The 21,887-nt window shown below is 52.0% G+C and overlaps 2 protein-coding genes across 2 annotated transcripts in view; one reads left to right on the top strand and one right to left on the bottom strand.

Annotated features, from left to right (window-relative positions):
- Window position 1: 1 nt before the first annotated feature.
- On the top strand, window positions 2-4,181 carry LOC109304209 (glycine N-methyltransferase-like; the record flags this gene model as incomplete). Its single annotated transcript, XM_019526689.1, has 5 exons — window positions 2-209; window positions 1,531-1,644; window positions 2,343-2,485; window positions 3,286-3,407; window positions 3,682-4,181. Coding segments are annotated over 5 exons (759 nt in total), but the record flags the coding sequence as incomplete, so codon positions are not given.
- Window positions 4,182-6,242: 2,061 nt separating this feature from the next.
- Window positions 6,243-21,887, bottom strand: part of PEX6 (peroxisomal biogenesis factor 6) — a 40,269-nt gene continuing 24,624 nt past the window's right edge. Inside the window, exons 9-17 of the mRNA XM_019526874.1 lie at window positions 21,316-21,392; window positions 20,764-20,896; window positions 15,611-15,816; window positions 15,380-15,441; window positions 14,318-14,426; window positions 12,684-12,800; window positions 10,763-10,840; window positions 8,127-8,266; window positions 6,243-6,672 (exon numbers count right to left, since the gene is read on the bottom strand). Of these exons, the coding sequence (XP_019382419.1) occupies window positions 6,536-6,672; window positions 8,127-8,266; window positions 10,763-10,840; window positions 12,684-12,800; window positions 14,318-14,426; window positions 15,380-15,441; window positions 15,611-15,816; window positions 20,764-20,896; window positions 21,316-21,392 (1,059 nt within the window). The 3' untranslated portion in view covers window positions 6,243-6,535. The remainder of the gene's footprint in view (window positions 6,673-8,126; window positions 8,267-10,762; window positions 10,841-12,683; window positions 12,801-14,317; window positions 14,427-15,379; window positions 15,442-15,610; window positions 15,817-20,763; window positions 20,897-21,315; window positions 21,393-21,887) is intronic.

Raw genomic sequence — 21,887 nt, forward strand, 5'->3', positions numbered from 1 at the left:
CCACGCGGGGCCCTGCCGGCACGCCTCCGTGCCCCGGGCCGGCCCCTCCCCGAGCACTTCTCACGCCCCCGTGCCCCGCAGGGTGGACTCCATCATGCTGCTGGAGGAGGGCTTCAGCGTGACCAGTGTGGACGCCAGCGACAAGATGCTTAAGTACGCCCTGAAGGAGCGGTGGGAGCGGCGCAAGGAGGAGCCCTTCGACAAATGGGGTAGGCCCGCACCCTGCCCCGCGGGGCTGCCAGCCAGATCTGCCCACCCCCTCTCTGGGCCCATCTAGCCCTCGGGTCTCCTCCCATCCCTGGCAGCAGGGGCTCTGGGGAACGGCCTGCCGGTCAGCCTCTCCCCCTCCGTGTTTGTCCTGCTGGTGCTGAGGGCTCCAGGTCGTGTTAAACTTGGCCAGAGAGGCCCCCAGTGTGTCAGGCATGATCAAGCTTCTCCCACTGGCTGCCAGCACCTCCTGACACCCCCAGCAGAGGGGAAGAGTCAATCCTTAATAGCAAGTGACACAGTCTGGCTGTTGCCAGCTGTCTACAGCAAGCAGGTTGTGAGCCCTGGTGTCATCAGCACAGCTGGCCTTCTTTCTGCCTGTTGGAGGTCTGAGAGGCCTCTCTGTAGTAAGGGAGGATCTGACACCCTCAGCCATAACCTGCTAAATGTGCACTCCGCCAACCTCCTCCTTGCCCCTATTATACAAATGAGCACTGATCACAGAGGGACTGGGCCAGGGGGATGCAGGAAGACCATCCAGGTCACCTAAGTCCAACCTAGGCTGGTGCCCTGACCACTGGGCCTCTGAGTCCTGTGTCTCGGCCAGCCACCATGCTGTAGACACTGCACACCTGCAGCAGGAGGAGAATGGGGCTTGTGTGGCTCTGCTCTTTTGTGATATGCCAGAGAGCTGGTGGGGTTCTGCAGGCTTCTCCATTCATGATGCATGGTTTGTCTGCCCCCTCTGCCCCAGCTGGCTCTGGGGAGTTAGTTGGGTGTAGCTTCAGACATGCAGTGCAGCTGGAAACCTGCTATGGCGGGTAGGGGACTCAGAGTTGAACAAATGCTAATTGATAGGGCTGTGCAAGGCTTTGGACAGAGCTTCAGATTTGGAGAAGCTTTGGATGCCTCGGGGTCCAAAGCAGCACAGCCGGATCGAAGCGCTGCCTCGTTAGGTTTCCCAAAGCGGTTTGGAGCCTCCTCGGAGATCCAGCCATAGGGTGTAATGGGGAAACAATAAAATATCTATAACTTTGTTGTTTTTTGTCTGATTTGGATGAAATTTTCAGGGATGGTATCCTCTGAAGGGAGGATGAAGCCTGCCAAGTTTCAAGAAGATCAGTGCCTGGGATTTGGGGGGTTTGCCAGTGAATGTTCGCTCTGGCACAGCAAGGGCATGAGTCATATGAAGGGGATGCCCTTCCTTGAGTTGTGCTGGGGGGCAAGGGAGTGGTGTCTGTGGGCAGCAGGGAATGAGCATGTTGAGACCAACTCAGAGCCAGCAGGGCCTCTGCATACCTAACCAGCTCTTGTTGGGGGCAGTCATTGAGGAGGCCAACTGGCTTACCCTGGAGAGGGACATGAAGAAGCCTGGAGATGGGTTTGATGCTGTCATCTGCCTAGGGAACTCCTTCGCGCATCTGCCTGACTTCAAAGGTGAGCTCAACAGCACAAGGCTTGGCTGATTGGCCTGTCTGGAGACAGGTACATGGCACCTCAACTGCATGGAGCAGTCCCCACCTCCCCAGGGCCCATCTGTCTTGCATCCTACAGTACAGGAAAGTTTTCATGCAGTTGGCTTGTGCACAGCAGGGATGGCCACTGTCACCAACATACCCAAGGTCCTGACTGGGTTTGTGTAGCCCCTGCTGCTGTCAGCTGTGCACTGACTCTGGCACAGCTGCACATGCTACATTCTCACCTTGAGTGCAATGCAGGCATAGCCATAGATGTTCAGGAAGGGGGAAGAGGAGGGAAGGCTTGTCTGCACAATCGCAGCACCTTAAGGATTCTGGGGCTGCTCTAACTTGCTGGGAGCTGTAATGGGCTGTCTGCACCATGCATTCCAGCCACCTCTCCCTGGACCACTTGCCCATCCCACTGGCCATGCATTGTCCAGCAACCCCACTATGCCTGTGCTGTTCCTGGAGGGCCCCTTTAAACCAGCTGAGGCAGCACAGAGGGCCCAGCAAGAGGTTGGAAGTAAGGCCCACATGTCTTGCCAGGAGATCTTTGGAGTGCAGCTTCCTCTACTTTGGAGCAAAGTACCCTGGGAGAGGGGCTGCAGGCACCAGGGAAGGAGGCACTTTCAGACAGCTCACAGCAGTATAGTTGAACTCTGCCCCATCTCATAGGTGACCAAAGCGATCATAAGATGGCACTTAAGAATATTGCAAGCATGGTGCGCCCAGGTGGTGTCATGGTCATTGACCATCGCAACTACGACCATATCCTGGCCACGGGGTGCGCGCCTCCAGGGAAGAATATCTATTACAAGGTAACTGCCCTGGAAAGCCCTGTTGGGAGGGGAAGAGGAGGATGTCCCTCTATTGGCTGGCCAGACAGGGCCGTGCCCTGGCTGGTCCTTTGGGGATCAGAAGGTGTGCTCAGGCTGGGTGGGAGAGACTCCTCCCTCCAACTCCTGCCACCTCCTGCTGCTGGGCGGGCATCCAATGGCCTTGACCTGCTTTCTGCCCTCTCTGGCATCCTGGCAAGACCATTCACCCAAGCCAGTGGAGTGAGTCCCTGCAGCTGGGATGTAGCTGGCAGGCAGGGGGCAGGTCTGGCTAACAATGTGGCTGAATGTGCAGGAGAAAGGGGTGGGGAGGCTCTGGGAGTTAGAACAGGCAAGGGACCAGGCAGAGCCCTAGCAGACAGGCATACGTCATGATGGACTAAAGGAAAGGGGCAGAGAGTCTGGGCTGGAGCCAGCCCAAACAAAGGCCTTGAAGGGAGAATGCTCAGCTTTCTCAATGGCTTTAGGCTCATCTCCCACTGGAGGGGGTGCTCTGCACTGTATGGAGCGGGGGTGGGGGGGTGCTGTGTTTAGCTTTTGGGAGTGGAATTGATACTGGATCACTAATGAATCTCCTTGCACAGGCAGCCCCATCCTTGAATACTTATGGAGAATGAGCCCACCTGCCTGTACATTGCAGGCTAGTGGTATGGGAGGAGACATGGGATGAGCCTGGCCCTCCCCTTCCCTGCAAACACCAGCATTGTGCCTCTGGGGTAGGCAGGGCCAGGGCCAGACAGGAAGGTGGTAACAGGCAGTTCTCAGCCTTGTCTCCCTCCCAGAGTGACCTGACAAAGGACATCACTACATCTGTGCTCTTTGTGAACAACAAGGCCCACATGGTGACCCTGGACTATACCGTGCAAGTTCCAGCCCAGGAAATGGAAGGAAGCCCAGAACTGAGGTGGGTAGGCATGCATAACCAGGTGACAGGCCTGTGGAGTGGGAGCAGGGGTAGATATTAGTATACCTCCCCAGGCATGTCCCACTATGCCCAATGCAGACTCTTGTTTCCTGAAACAAACATGAAGAAATGCACAGGTCTTTGGCAGCTCATCTGCATCCCTGTGAGCAGGCTACTCTTGCTCACAAGGGGCCCTGGAAATCAGGCAGGTGCAGAGACCAGCCCCAGTCTCCCGACAGCACCTCACTGCTGGCTCTCTGCTCCTGCATTCTAGCAAGTTCCGGCTTTCCTACTACCCTCATTGCCTGGAGGCCTTCTCGGAGCTGCTGAAGAATGCTTTCCAGGGGAGGTGCCAGCACAGCATCCTGGGTGACTTCAAGCCTTACACACCTGGCCAGGAGTACATCCCCTGCTACTTCATCCATGTAGTGAAGAAGACCGGCTGACAGCCACTGCCCAGGGCTCCCTGGCTGGCTACTACTGCCCACACCAGTTGACTGGCATGGAGGATGAGAAGGGACCCTTCTCTATCTTCTGGTCTCTGAGCAGCCAGCCAGGGCTCTGCTTTGGTGACAGATAAGCTTGGCCACATGGGGAAGCCCCCAGGGGCCGTGTCTGTCATAAGCAGGCTCTGACGGTGCGCTGCTACTGCTCCCTCTCTACTGCTTGCATTTGTCACTCGCACTGGGTGTGCACTTGCCCAAGTCTCAGGGCTGCCACGGGTTCTCAAGAAAGTGCTGAAGGGAAACAGTAACAATGCTCATGGAAGTTGCATGTAGTTCTGTGCGTCTGTCCTTGGGCAAGCAGGGGAGGGGGGGAGTTAGGGCAGGGGCCATGAACTTACCGGGGTGAGGGGGAAGCCTGGAGGCCATGGCAGCTAGCATCGCTGGGGACTGCCTTGTGAATGGAGCTGCTGGAGTCTGGGTCCTGGCCTGTGCATCACTGGGGTGTCAGTTGCCCTGTGGCTTTTCCCATGATGCCTTCCTGTGACAGGGGTTAAGGGCAGGCAGTGTGGTATTTCCACATGGACCAGGAGTGAGGCACTGAACTGCTAGCCAAGGCACACAGGGGGTGGCAGAGCAGGATGCTGCTGCCTTGGGGTCTCTGGTTGTACAGACAAGTGCCTAATCCTCCATCAGCCTGCATTCTATTGCTGTGGGCACAGGGGCTAGGAGAGGATAGCCTGGGACTGCATCAGCAGCAGGGGCTTGGCTCCCCTCCTCCACTCCTCACCCTACAGAGCATAGCTGCACAGCTGCATGACTGCACAGCTCCATCCAAGAGGCAGAGGGAGCAAGGCCACCTGGGTCTATGCAGGGCTCAGCTGTGAGCTCCTCTTAGTTGCCAGGTAGCCCCTCACTCTGTAGGTGGCCCAACTCAGCTGGAAGATACTCCAAGGGGTAGTAGTGGGGCCAGGGTATACCTTCCCCCTTCAGCACGGGGAGGGCCTGCTCCAGGGCTTATAGAACACACGTGCCTGCCCATCACCTAGAACTGCATAGCTGAGGCCCACAACCCCTGACACAGCCACCCATGAGATGTGCACTTAACCAAAATGTATGGGCAAGGTGGCAGCAGCCATGAATGCCACGTGCCCCTGGGGGCACAGTGGCCAGGGGCATGTCTAATTTTCTCCTACCTTGCCCGATAAGCTGGCTACATGATGTACTCAGATGTTTGCACTGCCTCAGCTGGGTTTTGTGGGTTTTAGGTGCTCTGGAGCATACCACAACATGTGTTTTGGCTCCTCCTGACTGAGAATGCAGCGAAGTCTGGTTATGGCCATGGGTGAATATAGCACTCGCAAAACCACTTTCAGCTTTGACTATGCTGGATATTTACAGCAAGGCTGATCTCACTGAAACCCTCAACACCACACCTCACCCTGAAGAACTTCACAGAACAGAGGCAAACGGATGGCATCTCATGGGGCTGGGCTAAGCTGGTGAGGAGTCAAAACCAAGGGCACAGAGTACAAGCGTCTCTTCCCCTGCATAGTCCCCAGCTGTGCTGCTCGTGGTTTGGGGCATCTGCTGCTGCCCTGGCAAGAACAGGCAGTTGCCCAAGTACTGATTCAGGTCCCATCACTGATTCTGGTTATGACCTAACTGGCCTGGGTAGCCACACTCCCAAAGACTCTCTTGAGCCTTGGTGCATGCACGCACGCACACCCACCCCCAATCAGAGGCTAGTGATGACCATTAACACTCCCTCCTCCCTCCCCAAACACCCTGCAGAACTGCCCATGCCTAGATCAGACTACTGGGAGGCAGACATAGGCAATGAAATAGTCCCCTAAGGAGCAGACTGTACAACTTGTGCTGCGGTGGATGTGCAGGCTGTACAATTCTCCCTGCCTGGCTCAACACGATATGGATGCTGCCCTCCTCATAGTGCAGGCCCTTCAGATAGGTGCATGGCTGCCTACAAAATCTCCTAAATACCAGCCAAGCCCCTGGAATGGGTGAGCACTGCACCATTCTTCTCACACGCCCACAGCTGTAGAGACTCGGTCTTGAGGAGCAATATGCCTCTCTAGATGGTTGGCTTGGAAAATGGGAAGGGTCAAAGCCTTGGCAAACACCCACACATGCCCACTGCAACTGTCCCACCCCCTTCCCAGACATTCAGCTGTGACATCACTCTTTGCTGTGCCCTAGGTGCAAGGGCAGCCCTGGCACTCTCCATAACATTCTGAGTCTCCCAGGAGCTGGAGTAGCATTTCTTTCCACAGTGATCCACAGATAAATTCAAGGCCTGCCTCTCACCGTCAGCTCTCACTGTACTCAAAGGTACAGAGTGGGCTGTGGGATACAATCAGACAAACACAGGTAGGAGGGTGCCTGCAAAGATTTACAAGGCTGAGCAGGGAAAGGCTGGAAGCAGAAAGCAGGTTAAAGAGCCAAGCTGCTCCCACCCCCTCACAATGCTGGCAGCAGCCTCAGCTCCATGGCAAAAATCCTACCCCGTTAACCTGATTGGGTACCATACTCGGTCATGAATCAACAGACAACAACTCCCCTGCTTCTAAGGGTTCTGTCCTGGGTCTGGGTGGTCTCCCAGACCCTCCTGCATTAGTGCCAGCCGTGTGGTCCCACATGCTCCATGCCTTCCTTTCCTGTTAGATGCTAGCAGGCCGCAAACTTCTGCTGGATCAGCTTGTATCTAAGCAGCTCCTGGTCAGAAACAGATGGCTGCAGCCCAGCAACAGCTTGCAGGAAGTCCTCCATGGTCAGGACAAGATCAGAGCTCTCTGTGTCCAGCCCTGCAAAGCAGAGCACATGGTCATCCCCAATCTCTGGTGCAGAATGCACATGTACACATGCAGAGTGCAGTTGAACAAGCCCCAACAGGGACTCTGGTTTAATTATGCCAAACTGTTAAAGAGCACTGGGAGGCGCTCCTTCCCCTTGGGCCAAGTGCTTTCTTTCAGCTGGTTCCAACCCCTGCAGCTTGCAGCCTGTCAATTGTCCCCTCCTCCTCCTAGCCCGCATGGGTGTAGCCTTTAACACATTATGCCATGTTCAAAATCTTTCCTGTGTAAAAGAGGCTGCTGCAGTCTGAGCAATTCAGAACCTGCTTCCCAGGAAGGCAGAGGTCCTTGAACTTCATCCAGGCAGAAGGGCTGGGCCCTCGGAGCAGCCCTCCCACCCCCTGCAGGGTGACTGCAGCTTGGCAATGCAGGGGGTAGTATTTAAGCCCCAGGCTCAAGGATCACAGAATGAGGTGGGAATTAATTTTAAGGATATTCCTACAGCCAGGGCTGTGGAGAAAGGCTTAGAGCTGCAACTCATGTGCCCCAAGAGCTCAAAGAGCAGGAGGCAAGAGAGACAAATCCTAGACAAGTCCCAATTTTAGAAGCCCAAGCAGGTAGGCCATAGTGCAGACACCAATTCACTTATGAAAACTGCTGCCAACCCCAGGCTCTGGGTATGCCCTTCTTGTAGCAGGTCCCATGCACTTCAGCTTCCAGAAGAAGGAAGGTACAGCTGGACAGAGACTGAGAACAAGGAAGGGTGACTGGTGACATCAGAGGCAGCACAGACCTTCGTAGACACCTCATTTCCTGTGCCTCCCACTGTAGTGACAAGGGGAGAATGTGTCCCCTCAGATATCTTGTTGGCCAGGTCCAATGCAGGGCTGCACAGACCCTGAACTAAAGGCCTTCCCAGTCACCAACTATTGTACACATTCCTTCTGCCAGCAGCCCAAGTGGAAAGGATGGGTTTATGAGAATGGCATGATTGAGGCCCAGCAGGTCTTGCGTGCCCTATGGGCAGATGGCTACTCCATGCATGAGGCATTATGGCATTTGAAGCTGTACATGTGCAACTGTGGGGGTCCTCTCTTCTGAGTCAGTCACACTAATCCTGGCCATGCTCCCCCTCACTCAGTCATCCTCACAGCCTGGCATCAAACCCACTATCATGCAGCTGCCTCATCACCATTGCCCACAGACTGACACGAAGAAAGGGGAAAGTCCAGCCAGCAACTCCAGTAAGCTGGGGCTGACCCCAGGATGGCCAGATGAGAGCCCATTCCTTGACCTTCACATGATGTTCAAGATCTCTGCATTTCAGAGACCAGCACAAAAGCACTTGCTTGCCTCCTTCCCGACAAAAAACACATGGTTGGAGCAAAAAAAACACTGCACAGGCCTCCCAACTGCATAGATGTTAGTTACTCTCAGCAGCGAAAGTGGCCGGGAAGGGGTCCTACCTTCTTCAATGCACTCCACTTTCCGTTTGATGACATGCATCACGGCGTCCGAACAGAGCGCATACAGATCTGCTCCAGTCAGCTGGGCAGGGCACTTGTCTAGGATACTGGTGAGACTCACTGAAGGGTCCAATTTAAACCTGCCAGGGAGGGAAATACCCAGAGCTTGGATCACATAAAGATGGAGACTCAGAGAAACAAGGCAGCCGGAAGGGCTGGGGCAGGAGTAATTGCATCCCACAATAGCTCCTCTCCCTGTTTAGCACCTTCTATGTTCTGCACCAGCTGCTCCAAACTAAACTGGGTTTACCTGCTCACCTACCCCCCCAGGGGATCACATCAGGCAGTGGTCACATGTGGGCCCCTGTGCTTGCTCCCTAGACCCAGGGGCAATTTAGAGCTGTTGATCTGGAAAAAAAAAAAAGGAGGGTTTGGAGACCTGACTCCTAAGCTCCACACTCCTCCCAAACAAGAACTACCAGTACCAGTAAAACCAGTCAAGTCAGCACTAGAAAATCCTGTCGAAACCCCACACAGCAGAAGCTATGTCACCCCTGCAGCACAGGAGAGTGCTAAGCTGCCAAACATAACCTTCCAAAATGAAAATTAGCAATGAAAACAGCTTTTCTTCTACCAGAACATGCCTGGCCACCCTCCTGAGAATTTAGAGGTGAGCAGCAACCACCTCAAAAGCAGGGCAGGGGATAAAACTTATGGGAAAAGGCTAGAGCAGCATTTCTCAACCCATGGGTTGTGACCCAAAAGTGAGTTGCAAGAATATATGAAAGGGATGTGAACAAACTTAAAAAATGGATCATATTTTCCATACATTTTTGACAAAATAGATGCCGCTTGTGCTTCACCATATGTTAGCACTGTGAATACTAATAAATAGGGATTCTGGTTTTCCATTTGCCATGGAAAAAACACAGATTTTCTCCTTTAAAGAAGAAAAAAATATGGGAAACTGTGGGTTTCCCTTTGCAGGCTGGCAGAGTTTCAGCATGCAAGGGGATGCTTAGGACTGGGGAAGCAGGAGGAGGGTGATCAGGCAGGGGGTGCCACATGCATGTGTGCACACACACATGCATGTGGCAGCCAGGCAGCATGGAGAGCAGCTCCCATAGCTCCCTGCAGGAAAGTTTATGGGGCATGGCAGGGGTGCAAAAATGATGCATTGAAGGGAGCACAGGCAATGCTTCAGGAGGCATGAGGGGGCATTTGCCTTCCTAGATTTATGTACCCACAGTGGGCATGAGGCTGCAGCCTGGCAAGACTGGCACAGACAGGAGCCACCTCCACAGCCCAGCAGGCAGGACTCAGTGTGGGAGGGCGAAGTAGGGAAGCAAGACTCATTGCTGCTGCCACCACCAGGACCCATGCTGCCCTAACTTCCCCTCACCTCCAGCCACTCTCACACCAGGCTGTGGCTCTACCCCGCTGTCATGGCCCAGCTACTGCTGCCATCACTGCCCACTTCAGATCTGAGGGTAGGTGGGGCAGCGGGCAGCATGGGCAACCTGAGGGGAGAGATGGCCAGACCATGGCAGTGGTATAGAGCTGAGGCCTGGTGGGCAAAAGGCTGGCAGGAGGTGAGGCACTGCATCCCACCCCCAGTTTGTAACTCTTTGCACTGCTTGCAGTGCAGGGGTCCTGGTAGTAGCAGCAATGAGTCTTGCTGCCTCACACCACCCCTTGTGGGCTGAGTCCTACCCGCTGAGCTGTGGAAGTGGCTCTTGCCCATACCGATGCCACGCTCCAGCCAATTGCCAGTTGCGGGCATACAAATCTGAGGCAGGCATGTGTCCCTCTCCATGCCCCACACACTGTGGAGCTGGGGGTAGGGGGCAGCGGGTCGGGAGTAAGGGGCACCAGCAAGGCCAGGGGGATGTTTTCTACTTAAACTATTTACTGGGTCAGGACTGGCCATCAATGTTTACAAATGGGTCCTGGTACAAAAGAGATTGAGAACCACTGGACTACAGCACTGGAGGAAGCACAGCAATCCACAGAACATCCCCTCTAGAAAGCAATGGGCCATCACTCACTGCTGCCCTGCTGCCTCATGTCTCTCCACAATGGAACTAAGTCACTGCTGGATCATGACTGTTTCCAATCTCTTTCCCATGGAGCAAAGCAATGGAGACTTGACCCTACAGTGGCAGGTATCCAAATGGTGTCAAGTGGCACCAACTTAAAAATTCAGATGCTTCCTGCTGAGGATCTGACCTGAGGTGAAGCCCTGGCTCTGCTACAGGTCTGCAGATCCCTTTGACTCCTGACTGGAAGGGGTGGGGAGAGCTGGGTTGGCCTGCACTGCACCCTGCTTGTCCCTCCCAAATAAGGCCAAAGCCAAAAGCAGTCTCCCAGATTGGAGCAGTGGCTGGAGAGCAACAGGAAGGAAGATGCTGACTAACTCTACAACAACTACCCCCCCCACCAACTGCTGGTTCACCACAACTTAAGCAAGGGACCCTCTAGAGTCCCACACTCCATATGTGCTGCTTCGATTGCTTGCCAATCTGCCCCCCTCCCATACCACTCCCTCCTGAATCCAGCCCTGCTGCAGGGCATATGCCCTAGGGGGAAGTTGGAGATGGCTCCTTGCTGGTTGAGGCAGCCTGACAGGCACTCACTTTCTTGTGATGGCAATCAACACTCTCAGCTGAGATTCCCGGTCTTCATTCACACCCACGTAGACCCGCTTGTCAAACCTGCCCAGGAGGGAGAGAGGTAGTCAAGAGCAGAGAAACCTCAGGGCAAGCCTGTTTCTGCTGACTGGTCCCGTGGATCCAGGGCTAGGATATCCCCCAGTAGCACACCCTCTGCCCATGGGGCTGCTCCCTCATAGCAGAGGCAGTCTCCATTCACAAGGAGTGCAGAAGCTGGGAGCAGAGAGACCATAGTGGCTATAAACCAGGGAACCCTCAGCCCATCCCACCTCCAGTCCAAGTAAGGGCAGCTGCTGGGCTGTTCTAACCTATTTCCTGGCTGCAAAGGCTCCCTCTGCCATGAGAGAAGATTAAAGCAGCTAGGATAAGTTAATGGAGGGGATCATTGGCCACGTGTAGGGAGTGCACGTGCACCCCCTGACAGAAGTGCTGCCGATGCTGCCAGCGGCACCTGCAGGCTGAGGCCACTAGCAACCCTCCCCCTCCGCATCTGCAGGCAGTCGCTAATCACTGCTGGCAGCATCTGTGAGTGGTTGCTGACTGCTGTTGGCACTCACAACCCCACCTCCCGCCACCAACACTGCTGCGGCTGCCTGCCAGAGCTCCCCACCATCATACCCCTGCCACCGCCACCTGTCGGAGGTCACTGTATTACCCCAGCCTCTGGGGGGCATGCATCATTCATAGAGGGGATACAGAAAGAGGAATTCTGACTGTCCAGTCAAAGGAGCGTGGAGTTATATTTGCTGTTCCCAGGTTCCAGAGCAGTGTTTGATTCTCACCTCCACCACGTTTCTGGGTTTTAATAGTTGCCACATGGGACTGGGAAGGAATTTTTTTCTCCCCTCCTGTTGCTACGGGTGTTGGAAGGTAGGGGGTTGCCTCTCAGAAGCACTGGGTGCTGGCTGCAGCTAAGGCTGCAGATTTTAGATTGGGGAGTGTCAGTGGTCCTGCTGGGACTGAAAGCTGGAGGCTCCTGGCTAGAGGGTCTCTTGTCCCTCTCCTTCTAAGGTTCTGACTGATCACATTTGGGGTCAGAAAGAAATTTTACACCATGGTCAAGCTGGTACTGACTGTGGGGAATGTTGCCTTCTTCTGTAGCTGATGGCCCTCTTCTTTGGATCCCTCAAGTGTATTTTAACAACCACGATAGCCCTCATCCCCTACTTTTGCCTGTGGCAAATTTTGGGCGCTTTTGCTGCCTTTGGGCAATGTGCCTTGTAGTTGTAGAGCAAGACTGACTGCACAGTTTTAGGCATACATTAGACATTTTGTATGGGGTGATTCAGACAGGGATGACCATGCCTTCAGTAGGGAGTTGGACCATAGAAGTCTCTTCCAGCCCTGTTGTACGATCCTAGCTTATTCCCACCTTAACATGTCTCCTATGATGGGGTTGAGATGGAACCCAGTACTCAGCTTCTGCAGCAGCCCCTACACAATGCTATTCCCTCAGGGCTTCTCTGCTCTTTTTCTAAAGGGGCTGGGGATACTGGCATTTAAATAGCCCTATTATTTTCACCACATGGCCTGGGGCCCTGGCATGCTGGGCACTGCACAAGCAGAGAAGTCAGACCCTGTTCTTGGAGTCTGCAATCCCAAATCAAGAGGAGGCACGTAAGTATAGTGGCATGCAGGAGCAAGTGGTAGGCAGGGAAACAGCAGCAATAGGGACCTAGAGCTTTCTGCAGTGCCTTAAAAGGTGCTGGATTTGGTTTTTTTTTACATATAAACACTGGCATCTGCCACAGTCACTCACAGGTCCCAGAAGCCAAGGTGCTGCTCAAGAAATGACTCACCTGACAGCCATGTGGGGAGCTGAACATTATCTGTGGAGGGGAAACACCTACATGAAGAAAGGTGCGGAGAGCAGCGTGCCATGTACCTGCCAGGCCGCAGCAGTGCAGGGTCCAGCAAGTCAGGTCTGTTTGTGGCTCCGATCACAAATACTTCCTGGGTGGAATGAAGGCCATCGAGTTCCGCCAGCAGCTGGGAGACAACTCTACCAGGTAGAGTGGGGGAAGGGACACCCAGGAGTTACTGGCAAACCCAGTGTAGAACATGAATGCACCTCCCAAATCCAGGGCTGCTTACCACCACTGTTAGTACTCATTTGTATTACAGCAGCACCCGGATGCCTCCCTCCAAAGCCAAGCCCCATTGTACAAGGTGCTATGCATATACACACTGGGAGACAGCCACTCCTCTCGAATGCACAGACTAAAAAGGCCTCATACAGGACAGCAACTGGTCAACAGAGCTGGGAGGAGAACCTGAGCTACTCAACCTCTGGTCCTGTACCCTACTGACTGGACTGTGCTGCCCAAGCCCCCACAGCACTCGCACACCTAAAGGGCTTTGCACAAGCACAGCCACTGACATGATGAACAACCCTAGCAGGGCCCCTGAGTTACCAAGACCCCTGTAGCAGGGCACCAATGGCATCACCCAGGCACCATGTGCCACACCTTCAGACAACAGAGATGACACCAATTCATGCCCTGCCCTGCCAGAATGACTCTGTGATCTCAGGCAAATCCCTTCCCCTGCTCTTCCTCACAGGAAGAGAGTAAAGCTGCATCCACCAGGGCTGGTTAAATGTTCAGCTGCCTGGGTGAGAGGGACCATATATGGACAGACAGACGCCCATGTCTACTGACTGCATTCCACACATAGATGGTGATTTGCTAATCACAACTGAAGTCCTTAAGCAATGAGCTCAGCTGCAAGGCCCTACTGTCTGTCAGAGCTGGGGGTCCCCTCCATCAGTTGGCAGTCATGCCCAGCTGACATGAGTTTATCCTAGTCCTGCAGCTCCCTTGCCAACCCAGCACTGCACTCAGGCTCAGAGCATCCTTATGCTCAGCTGCTCCACCTCTGTACTCATGTGCTGAAAAGTGCCACTGCCAGAGCCATGGAGCTGCACATGACAATGGACCATTTGAGAGGGATGTGCTGCTTCCCAAGAATGCCCAACCCTGAAGAGCTTCTGGGCCTAAAGAAAGGGCAGGCTAGACTTGCACCAGCAGCCCAGCCCTGGAGCTTCTATGGGCAAGGGCTGCATTTGCACATGTTTGTTCAGAACCCTGTGCTCTGACCCCAAGGGATGCTTCTAGAGTGGCTTTCTCAATGCAAACATGGGCAACGAGTGGGAAGGGGAAGGACAGGATGGTGTCAAGGGGCACACAGGGAGCTTCTCTAGGCTGCAGGGAAAGTGGGTCTACCTTCTTATGTCTGCACTGTACCCAGCACTATGGGACTGATCCCAGACTGGAGCCCACAGTGACTCAGTACAGAGCAAATACTGAACACTCCCACCATCCCATGCCTGGGTCAGTGCAACAGCACGTCAGACCCAGCATGGAAAAGGAGCTGAGGCTAGAGGCTATGAGGACAATGCTGGGCTGAGGATCAGGCTGCACGTGCTCTGCCCAACCAGGAGTTTTTATGCACACCTAGCTCATAGACTCATGCCTTGTCCTACCACATCTGCCAAAGAAGGGCCTGGCAACTACTCACCGATCCATGACACCTCCTGAATCCCCACTGTGCCCACGGCTGGGTGCCAATGAATCCAGTTCATCAAAGAAGATAACACAGGGAGCAGCTGCCCTGCCTCTGGCAAACACTGGGAGGAGACAGACATGCAGAGTGTGGATGCCACAGAACAGGTCACAGAAAGGCATCCAGCCCATGGAGAGAAGACAGCCCTGAGTGGAGAACCATCACCCTGGAAACTATCTGCCCAACCTACCCAGGAATGTGGCTCTCTGGGAAAGAAAGCAGGGCCAGCAATAGGAGCAGGATGCTGCTCCAGGCCTCCCATTCCTAAGGTAGAGCGTAGGAGGAAGGGGCAGGCCATAGTGGCCTAGGGACATGCTGGGACTGCTGTCTACCACCACAAAGGAAACCTCTCCCAGCACCCCTAGGTCATGTTATTTCCCATCATGAGCCAAGGCTGGGGGCTGTACACAACATAGCCCTCCTGTATATGCCTGCACAGCACCCACCACCATGAAGTCCTGAACCTTGCCTGTGGTCTCTGGGGAACACCAGTGCAAACAATGAAGAGTGGTATGGAGAAGGTACTGACAAGGCACACCAGGCTGGAAGAAAATGGCACTGGAAAGCAGATGAGGGCGATTACCAAGGGCTGCAAAAAGGATATTAAGGAGCTAAAATTTAAAGCAGGATTAGGGAGAGGTGGTAGGAAACCTTTAAGCAGTTGGTGCTGGTTGTAGCAGAGGAGCAGAAAAGGATTGCAATGGTGGCAAATAGGGAGGTCTGGATGAGCAACACTGCAGACAACAAGGCATGTGACAGGCAAGATGTGGAGAGTTGGGATGGTGAGGAGGAACAGGCAAGGCTGGGGTTACAGAAAGGATTAAGAGGGGCTGGAAGACTGGCGAGGTGCGAGTCCTCTTTAGAGCAGACCGACTACAGAGGGATGAGCTAGGGGCCTAATTTCCACTCCTTCCTGAGGGGAGAACCATCTCCCCAGGCACATGTCTGGGCATGCCAGATAGGCTCAGCTCCCCCAGGTCAGTGTACACCAAACCCCAGGCTAGGGCAGCCACTCACCTTCACGAACGTTCTCTTCACTCTGCCCCACATACATGTTAATTAGCTCCGGTCCTTTCACACTGCAGGGAGGAGAGAGTAAGGATCAGGCCATGCCAGCACCTCTCCAACCCCAGCTGCCTCCCATTCCTGTACAGGTCAGGCCCTCCCATGAATCACTAGGTGAGCCTTCCCCCTCAGGCTCCAATGAAAGCATGCCCCAGTGCCCTTTTACAGATCCCTGCCCTTCACCTGAGGAAAGTCATGGTGCACTCAGTTGCCACAGCTTTGGCCAGCAAGGTCTTTCCTGTCCCCGGAGGCCCATACAGTAGGAGACCAGAGCGGCGCAGCCCGAATGAGAGCAACTCAGGGTGTTCCAGGGGCAGCTGGATGGTGTCCAGAATCTCCTTCTTCACCTCCTGGAGCCCACCCACATCCTGCCAGAAGACTGAAGGGATCTGCAGGGAGGACAGCCACATCATCCTTCTGCTCCAGGCTTTGTTCAGCTCCTAGTCCAGCATCCTGGCTGGCACATGGACACCTCTGCACAGGGTGATCTCAGCACTGTGTATGGGGGAACCACCTTCTCAGACCCTCCCAGACCCCTAGATTCCAGCTGATCATCCTAGGCTCCTCCATATCACAGTCTCCTCATCTCCCCTTTCACAGGCAAGCCTTTTCTCTTGCTGTGCTATTCTACCACCTCCTGGCCCAGCTCTCATATACCCACCTCTGCAAAATCCAGCCTCTCCTGCCAGTCCTTCAGCCAGCCCCATGCCTGCTCTCACCCTGCACCCCTTTCACTGGCCTACAACACCATTTTGTACTCCTGACTCTACCCGCTCCTCTTAGAGAGAGAGAACAGGCAACCAAAATACATGGTAACAAGCTGTGTTTCTGATGTGCCATGTGAGGCTCATGTACTGTACACTCAGGGCATGGTTATGCTCAGGCCTAGATTCAGCTGCCCTGAAGCCTCTGCTGGTATTTCATAGGTCAGTGCATGCCATTCTGCTGGGGGAGCCCCAACCATTGATGAGTTCAGTCCATGCCAGCAGTAAGGAAGACTTCCTTGTGAGATTTCTCCAGTGCCTAAATAACACTGCCCAAGAACCAGGAAGAAGTGGGCTTCGACCAGTTTGCAGAGAACACCCCCACCGAGACAAAAAAAGGTTTCTTGATGTTTCTAGCCTTTAACACCTCCCTTATGAAAGCCAGATTCTCACATGCTTCTTTTGTGAAGTCGGATCCCATTCAACTCTGTGCTCTGCAGCACACAAGGAAAGTCAGAGAGGGAGCAGGGTAAGAATTTATCCCCTGCACTTCCTTACACTCCTTCCACCTGTTAAGTTGTTACCTAAGTCCATCCAGGGTACCTGTACAGCTTCACAGTAAAATATTGATAGACAAACGGGTGAATTCAGCAGGGAGCTAGTTGGTTAACTGGCCACTGGTCAATGGATCACTACTAAGAAACACCCTGAAGCTGTCTCACTCTGCCATACCTCCTTCCTACCTACACTGCTGAGACTCTTGCTCCAATCCATCTGAAACGTGATTTCTGTTGAGGGTCTATGCACAAACAGCTCCTTGAGAAGGCTGCCACAGGGACCCCAAGCACTGTGGGTCTGACAGGACACTAATCATAGAAGTGCCACTCTTCCCATCATGGCTACTTAGCTTACTCCATTGTCCATGTCGCTGTCACTCTGGAACACAGTATAATTCAGAGCGCTCATGCCTCTAACAAAGCAACCTACACTTGCTGTCAGTGACCAGTCACAAACTGTCATTGCACTTTTAGGTCATTTGTTGGTGCAGAAAGGCTGACAAGATCTGTAAATGCAATCTACACCTACACAAGGAGCCCCAAATTCATGCAAAAAACTGAACAGGGAAGCCTGGAACAAGCGAGTGCATGCTGTCTGGAAGCAACATACCTCACAGGAGAGGGCTAAAGCATGGAGACTGCACTCCAATTTAGAACAAAGTACAGGCAATTAGAAATGCTAGCAGGAAATAATTTTTATGGAAGGACTAAAATCCACCTGTGTGGAGGGCACATGGAGTCCTAGAAGACACTGTGATTAGGGTACAACATTTCTCTGAAAGAAAAATGCAAGGGACAAGAAACAAACACATGTAGCTTCAAGACCCAAGCTGTGAGTGTGCTGCATTGGGGAAGGAGCCAATCAGATGACAAGAAATAAGGTCCACAGAGGAGGAACTTGCCCAGGGGAGAAGGGGTAATAAGAATAGGAGTGGATGGCTCAGCCATTTCTGCTAACTGGGGATGCATAAACAGCTCTGTGGTTTTACTGAAAGAGTTTTCTTCTAGAAGCATCAGGAATATCAAGTCTTGCCTTTGACATGCTGGATCTTTTTTAGGGGACCAAAGAACAGGAAGAAAGCTCCCTTAGGCCAACATTGAAAGGAGCAGACAAAACTAAGGAGTTTAAAACAAGTCCAGTATAGAATCTCTTTCCCTCTTGGCCAATCCACTTTCACTCCTTTGCTCCTTGTGTTGACCTGGTCCTACTACTGCTCCAGTTCTCTAGCCAGTTTTAAATCAGGTCTAAAAACATTTAAATGTCTACTGTGAGAAAAGCAAAGCTGCCCTTAAAACAAAAAGTTCCTCAGCTTCCTTTCTCCCATGATGCAAGAGCCATGAAACAACCACTCCATCCCTCCATCCTTCTGCTGTTAATTTTTAAGACTGCAACAGAATACAAAAACAGCCAGGATGCTGGAGGAGTGCAAATGATGCCAGAGGGAAGCAAAGAAACTAAAGGGTTTTCAGCAACAAATGCCCTCAGGAAAGAAAGCCTGCTGCAGTGGACATTTATAAACAGAGATGGGAAAGAAGTTGTTACCCAATCTAACCATGTTATCCAATGAGACACTGAACTACATTTGAAAATGGTCTTCCTTAAGAAAGAGAGAACAGAAGTTCAGACAATGAAGCAGCCTCAAATCTCATCTACTGGGAAAACACATGCCTCTGTCTGAATGCAACTTATACCTCCTAGATTTACAAGTACTATGATTACATACTATGATTGTGTTGAGAAAAATAAGGCAAAATAAGGTTTGTCTAAGTTGTTTCTTTTGGGCCTGTAGCAGCTCTGTGTGTCCAACGAATGTCAATAGCCAGTCTCCTGTCTGGCACATTCATCATCTGGTGCTGGCAATCTCACTCTCTATTGCAGGGGATCCACTGGTTTTAACAGATTACCTAAAAACTCAGAAGTGCCACACTAAGTTGTATCATATGTGCATCTAGTCCAGCATCCTCTTAGCTCTCAGTGGCACAGAGTGGATGTGAAAGGGAAGAGAATTTAAATAAGGCCAATCCAGACTGATCCATCCCCTGCCCCTCTCCCCTCTACAGCTTCCAGTATTCAGAGGCCTAGGAAGCGCTTATTTTGAGGCTGCACTACAAGCTATCATGTGTAACACCCACTGATGGATCTGTCCTTCGTGAATTGTTCCATTCCTCTCTTCAGCCTGGTTAAATTATCAGCCTCTACAACACCCCAGGACAAGGGGCTTCAGCAGCATGGGGTTTTGGCTATGTTGGAGATGTTCTGGCACCAGGGCTAGACATCAAGAAGAAGCGGCATCAGGGAAAAGCTTGGTTGTTCTGCTCCAGGGCTCTGAAAAGTTGCCAACCACTAGCCTATTTAGTGTCTGTTCATACAGAAGCTTCTCCATGCCCCTGATTATCCTTGCTGCCCCTTCTCTATACCTCTTCTAGTCCTACTACATCCTAAAGGACAGGGGGGACCACCAGAACTTGACGCAATATCCAAGTGTGGTTGTACCATGGATTTACACAGTGATATAATGGACATTTCCTGTTTTCTTTTCAGTTCCCTACTCAAGCATTCTTAACATCGTAATCACCTTTTTGATGGCTCCTGAACTCTGGGCTGATGTTTTCAAGAATTTACCTAAAATAATTCCAAAGTCTCTTTCCTATTTACTACAGGCTCAGCCAGAAACTGAAGATTAACTTATTTATAAATCTTATACAAATATTTTAATTCTAGAAAACAAAAACTAAAAGCATCCCTTCAACAAAAAGTAGATAAAGCCCTATGCAAAAATTCTTTCAGTAGAACGGAGTATATTCAAAGTTAAAGGTCAGAATATTCTGAACCTGTGCCAATTGTCAGAAAATTGGTCAGATATTTATAAATACAAACAGAATTACTTATTATCTATAAGGACTTTGGAAGAACAAGGCACACTACAACATTTATATTAATGTGTGCATTTTTACATGTACAGTATTTCAACAAACCAAAGGAGGTCCAATTTCAAGCCCTAATAAAATACTGAAACCAATTAGCAGGTGAGAAATGTGCAAGCTTTCCAGGACAACAGAAGCTGGAGCAATAAAATGAAAAAAAAAAATTGTGCCAGGCAAACCTGCTTGCTTTCCTAGCCAGAATGATCAATGAGGAAAATGAGTGAAGGTGCTTTTCAGCCATGTCCCCCACTTGTGCTTGGGGCAGGAGTAGGACTGGGAGACGAGACAGCTCTACACAGTCCTCGTGCTTTCCCTGTTCTGACTCTGGCACTGAACTACCCAAACAGGAATGGGTCCCCAGATGTTCCCTAGCCTGAGAATCACCAGTCTGGTCTTGCCCTGCTCTAGGGAGGGGTGGGAGTTGGCAGCATAGAGCTAGCCATGCCAGCTTTACACCTCCTGAGGATTTCCTTTACCAGAAAAATCCCTGGACATCTTTTCACATCAGTGTTCTGGTGCTTCATGTTTAGAAGTGTAAAGCACAAGTGTAAAGCAGCTGGAGGTGAGAGGGGCTGAGCATCTTGTCCCTAGAGTCAACATTTGATGTCAAATGCAATCATGCAATCACCTTAAGTTGGTGAGGTTCTGCCCCTTTCTGGATAACTTACTGCCCCATGAGCAGAACATATTCCCTGAAAAAGAGTTACCCTATGCCTTCAATCAAACCTGGCAGGCCAATAAGCCATCACATAATAGTTTAGCTGCAACATACCTGGTCCTGCACAGGCCACAAAAGTAACTACTTTCCCTACCCTTACGCTATCATAGCCTGGTAGCTCTTAGATGAGAAACTGCCCAAAGGACAAGACTCCAGACACAGCCCAAAGCACTCTCTGGGTCTCATGGTCCCACATCAAATGCTCTGAAGTCAAGGAATAGAAGTCCCAGCAGAGAGTCTAGCCCAAAGGCTTTGTGTTAATGCTTCACACAACATAAGAGGCTCTCATGCCAGCTTCCTCCCCACCCTCACAGTCTCTCATGAGACAGTCTCTGTCACTGGAAGACTGGTACCCAGCCTGTCCCTTGCCATTGCATACCACTGACTAACTGAAGAAACCCCTCAACATGGGAAGGGTCTGAGAGCTCATACCTTTGGGGCTCCCACAGCATGGGAATGGGCATCATGCAACTGATCCAACGCAACATTAAAATCCTCCTCTAGAACTGGGAACCCAGCAGCACAAAAATCTCTCTCCTCTTCCTCACTCAGCCCCCCTGGAAAACTGGCAAGAGAGAAGAGGAAAACATCTAAGTCACTCTGCCTTAGCACACTCAATTTACCTTACAGAGCACATCTGCCACTGCCCAGCAGCAGCCCTCATTACTGCATGACCCATCCTCACTGCTGAACATCCCTCACTGCAGTCTCCATCATTGCCCCATGGTTGATATGGCCAGAGGTACTGCATCGTCCTCACCATTCTCTGCCTCAGCTGCCATGTGGCCTCAACCACATCTTTACCAAGGGTTTCTCTCCATCAGCTAAACATGCTCCCCCACAATACACCCCTCTATTTCAACCTCTCAGAGGAAACAGGATGACAAAATAAATAGGAGCAGAAACAGAGATTTTCATTCACAGGAGTGAAAGTATCTGACCACAAGCTCACACCAGATCACTCAGAGAGCACATTTACATCACCTTGAGGTTTGAATCCTGGAGCAGGTGGCACGGCTGCTGTGGGACAACAAGGCACAGAAATCTCCCAGCACAAAGCCCTGTGGATGCAGAAACAAACAATGTGTCCAACAGAGAACAGCTTCAGTGCAGCATACACACCTGAATCAAGGGAGCCACCTCCTCAGACAGTGTCATGTTTGTGGAAAGGTAGGCGAGAACTGGAACAGAATGTGTGCAATCAGAGCTTCTGGCACTGGTAATTCCAGTTGCCGTACCCAGCCAGCTACACGAGTGCACATCTGCAACTGCAAAGGCAGATGTACATACATGCTTCTCAGTGCATTCTAGCACAGGGACCTACAAACATCCCATTTTGGACCTATCTAATAAAGATTTAATGCAAAAAACAGAAATATCAATGCAACAATACAGCTGAAAAGAGTAAATAGACAGCTACGTCACCCAAGTTAGAGTTTGCCCTAATGCAAATATTAAAGACAATAACTTCAGAGATCATCCCAAGGAATGTCATGTTAAATGTGGATTGTTTGGAGAAGATTGTGTTAACTGGTGGGTCTAGCTATGGAGATCAT

This window comes from Gavialis gangeticus, unplaced genomic scaffold (assembly GCF_001723915.1).
Source record: "Gavialis gangeticus isolate Ggan-Ray unplaced genomic scaffold, GavGan_comp1, whole genome shotgun sequence".
Classification (NCBI taxonomy): Eukaryota; Metazoa; Chordata; order Crocodylia; family Gavialidae; genus Gavialis; species Gavialis gangeticus.